Below are 3589 nucleotides of genomic sequence, written 5' to 3'. Positions count from 1 at the left end.
TCACTGCAACCTCTGCCTCCCAGGTTCAAGCAGTTCTGCCCTGGCCTCCCGAGTAGCTGGGATTACAGGCGCCCGCCACCACGCCCGGCTGATTTTTGTATTTTTAGTAGAGACGGGGTTTCACCATCTTGGCCAGGCTGGTCTTGAACTCCTGACCTTGCGATCCACCCGCCTCGGCCTCCCAAAGTGCCGGGATTACAGACGTTTGCCACCGCGCCTGGTCTCGAGAATCAGTATTTATACATACTCTTGTGTCTTTCAGGCTTCTGGGAACTTGGCAGACGCAGATTAGAAATACTCACCAGCGAGCATCATTGTTGTCTTTCTGGGAACTCATTCCCATGAGGTAAAACTCAACCGCGGGCCTGACCTCTGGGGGTATAGGTGTCATTCGATGTGTAGAGAACAAAGCCAGACTGCTGGATGTGTGGTTTGCAAAATTAACAGCCTACAAAGTTTCTCAGTTCTGTCTTTCCAACATTTTCCATACCATAGGTTGCTGTTCATAATTTTTAAAATTTGAGCAGTTTAAATAAGTATTCTCCTGGAAGGGATTTTTGTGTGTTTTAAAGGACATAGCTTAAGTTTCTGTTTCTCCATGAGCCTTCCTCTTCCCTGCCCATTCTGAGGCCCTGGAGAATGTGGGGAAGATGCAAGTATTAAAGGTATTTCCATCTGGCACTCTTGACTCTTTCTAGATACTTGATTCAGTCAATCTTGATGGTAAAGGATTTCATTCTTCTTCTTCTTCTTCTTTTTTTTTTTTGAGATGGAGTCTCACTGTGTCATCCAGGCTGGAGTGCAGTGGTGCGACCTCGGATCACTGTAACCTCCGCCTCCTGGGTTCATGCCATTCTCCTGCCTCAGCGTCCCAGCTAGCTGGGATTACAGGTGCCAATCACCATGCCCGGCTAATTTTTGCATTTCTTGTAGAGATGGGGTTTTACCATGTTGGTCAGGCTGGTCTCGAACTCCTGACCTCAGGTGATCCACCCACCTCAGCCTCCCAAAGTGCTGGGATTACAGGCCGGCCCACACCTGGCCCACAAATCAATTTTAATAGTAATGAGCTCCTAATCCAAAAGTTTGGTATTTTCACTTTTGAATGTAATCCCAAGGCACACCTGAATCCCAGCAGTAAAGAGGAACACTTCCCCTGATTTTATACTCTGATGTCCCTTGTTGCTTTTGTACTTTTTTTTTTGAGACAGAGTCTCGCTCTGTTACCCAAGCTGGAGTGCAGTGGCACAATCTCGTCCCACTGCAACCTCTGCCTCCCAGGCATAAGTGATTCTCCTGCCTCAGCTTCCTGAGAAGCTGGGATTATAGCTGCGCACCACCACACCTGGCTCATTTTTGTATTTTTAGTAGGGACAGGGTTTCGCCATGTTGGCTAGGCTGGTCTCGAACTCCTGACCTTGGGCAATCTGCCCACCTTTGCCTCCCAAAGTGCTGGGATTACAGGCGTGAGCCACTGCGCCCAGCTGCTTTTGTACTGTTTCTTGTAATTGATGGCACCCACACAGTTCTCACAAGTACTCTGGGGTGGAGTACCTCCTCACCAAGCTGAGCTCATGAGTCAGTTATGCACAGCTCCTTCCCCCAGTGGAGAGGTCAATTTGGGGTACTTACCATTTTGTCTCTCCGTAGGTTCATGAGACTGAAGAGGAAAATGTTTAATATTTGCTTTATCTATTAGATCAGAACCTCTTCGAAAGAAGAAGAAGGTAGATCCTAAAAAAGACCAAGCAGCAAAGGAGCGCTTGAAAAAGAGGATCCGAAAACTGGAAAAGGCTAGTCAAGAGCTAATTCCTATTGAAGATTTTATTACCCCTCTAAAGTTCTTGGATAAAGCAAGGTAAGGATCCTTCTCTAGGGATGAAGTCCTCAGCACAAAGGAGTTCTATCAACTTTTGTGTCTGTAGTTCACACCTGTGATAGTAATTGGTCAGTAGGCTTGAGCTGACTTGGCCCTAATTGAGTCCTTGCTTCTTTTGGGAGCAGGAGAAAGCATCCTTGGGTGGTACTCTTGAATGGCTCTGGGTGGGAAAGAACTTATAATCCAGATGCTTAAGCACTGCTCTGGAGTTCATGTTTTTGCTCTCATGCATGAGGAGTCTGGGCTGTTTCTGATCCTTTGGGCCTGGCGTCTGAAGCCCTCACCTCATCCTAACAGTAGAAAACACTTGGCCTCTTGTTTTATCATGCAGATACCTTTAGTTGGTATTTGTTGGGATTCTGCTGTATGCAGGGTTAACAGTTCCTGCTGCCATTTTGTAAGCAGTGTGCACCATCTATAAAGGGGCGGGTGTTAAAGTCACCTCTCATCCAAGGGAGTATTTGCCTGGGCAGAGGAAGTGCTACCAGTCTCCTCAGACCATCTGTTCTTCTGACAGAAAGCAAATGACCTTGGTTCCCAGCATCAGTTGCAGCTGCAGCCACATTCAACATTCCATTTCTTAATTTGTCCCAAACTTGTTTTATCTCCTAAGTCCTGTCTGTGTCTGGCAATGGGAATACTTGTGTCAGTTGCAGTCACAGAATTCCAGTGAGGTTGGTAACCCTTAGCTTCTTTGCAGACAGCGGCCTCAGGTGGAGCTCACCTTTGAGGAGACTGAGAGGAGAGCTCTGCTTCTGAAGAAGTGGTCCTTGTACAAGCAGCAAGAGCATAAGATGGAGAGGGACACCATCAGGGCCATGCTAGAAGCCCAGCAGGAAGCTCTGGAGGAACTGCGACTCGAGTCCCCGAAGCTCCATGCTGAGGCCATCAAGCGGGATCCCAACCTGTTCCCCTTTGAGAGGGAAGGGCCATGTTACACACCACCGATCCCTAACTACCAGCCCCCTGAAGGCAAGTACAGTGACGTCACCAAGGTGTACACACAAGTAGAGTTTAAGAGATAGACTTGCAGGCTGCTATCCTTAACATGCTGCCCCTGAGAGTAGGAATGACCAGGGTTCAAGTCTGCTTTCCACAGAATTAGGCATGCTGTTAATAAATACTGGTTTAATCAAAATGCTCCTTTGTCTTGTGTTAGAATTTTTTTTTTTTTTTTTGAGACAGAATCTCACTCTATTGCCCAGGCTGGAGTGCAGTGACACAATCTTGGCTCACTACAAACTCTGTCTCTCTGGTTTAAGCGATTCTACTGCATCAGCCTCCTGAATATCTGAGATTACAAGCGTGCGCCACCACGCGTGGCTAATTTTTGTATTTTTAGGAGACAGAATTTTGCCATGTTGGCCAGGCTGGTCTCGAACTCCTGACCTCAAGTGATCTGCCTACTTTGGCCTCCCAAAGCCCTGGGATTATAGGTGTCAGCCACCACGCCCAGCCAGAATTAAAATTAATTCACCAAGCTGGGCTCAGTGACTCACGTCTATAATCCCAGCACTTTGGGAAGCCAAGGCGGGTGGATCACAACATGAGGTCAGGAGACTGAGACCATCCTGACTGACAGAGTGAAACCCCATCTCTACTAAAAATACAAAAAAATTAGCCGGGCATGGTGGCACGCGCCTGTAGTCCCAGCTACTCGGGAGGCTGAGACAGGAGAATGGTGTGAACCTGGGAGGTGGAGCTTGCAGT

The 3589-nt window shown here is 47.7% G+C and overlaps 1 protein-coding gene across 1 annotated transcript in view; it reads left to right on the top strand.

The window, feature by feature from the left end:
• Positions 1-3017, top strand: part of MRPL40 (mitochondrial ribosomal protein L40) — a 27120-nt gene extending 24103 nt beyond the window's left edge. The window contains exons 2-4 of the mRNA XM_011958686.1: positions 24-346; positions 1700-1858; positions 2580-3017. Of these exons, the coding sequence (XP_011814076.1) occupies positions 342-346; positions 1700-1858; positions 2580-2904 (489 nt within the window). The 5' untranslated portion in view covers positions 24-341 and the 3' untranslated portion in view covers positions 2905-3017. The remainder of the gene's footprint in view (positions 1-23; positions 347-1699; positions 1859-2579) is intronic.
• The last annotated feature ends 572 nt before the right edge of the window (positions 3018-3589 follow it).

Source organism: Colobus angolensis, unplaced genomic scaffold (assembly GCF_000951035.1).
Source record: "Colobus angolensis palliatus isolate OR3802 unplaced genomic scaffold, Cang.pa_1.0 Scaffold471, whole genome shotgun sequence".
Lineage (NCBI taxonomy): Eukaryota > Metazoa > Chordata > Mammalia > Primates > Cercopithecidae > Colobus > Colobus angolensis.
This window is presented reverse-complemented; position numbering and strand designations above follow the sequence as displayed.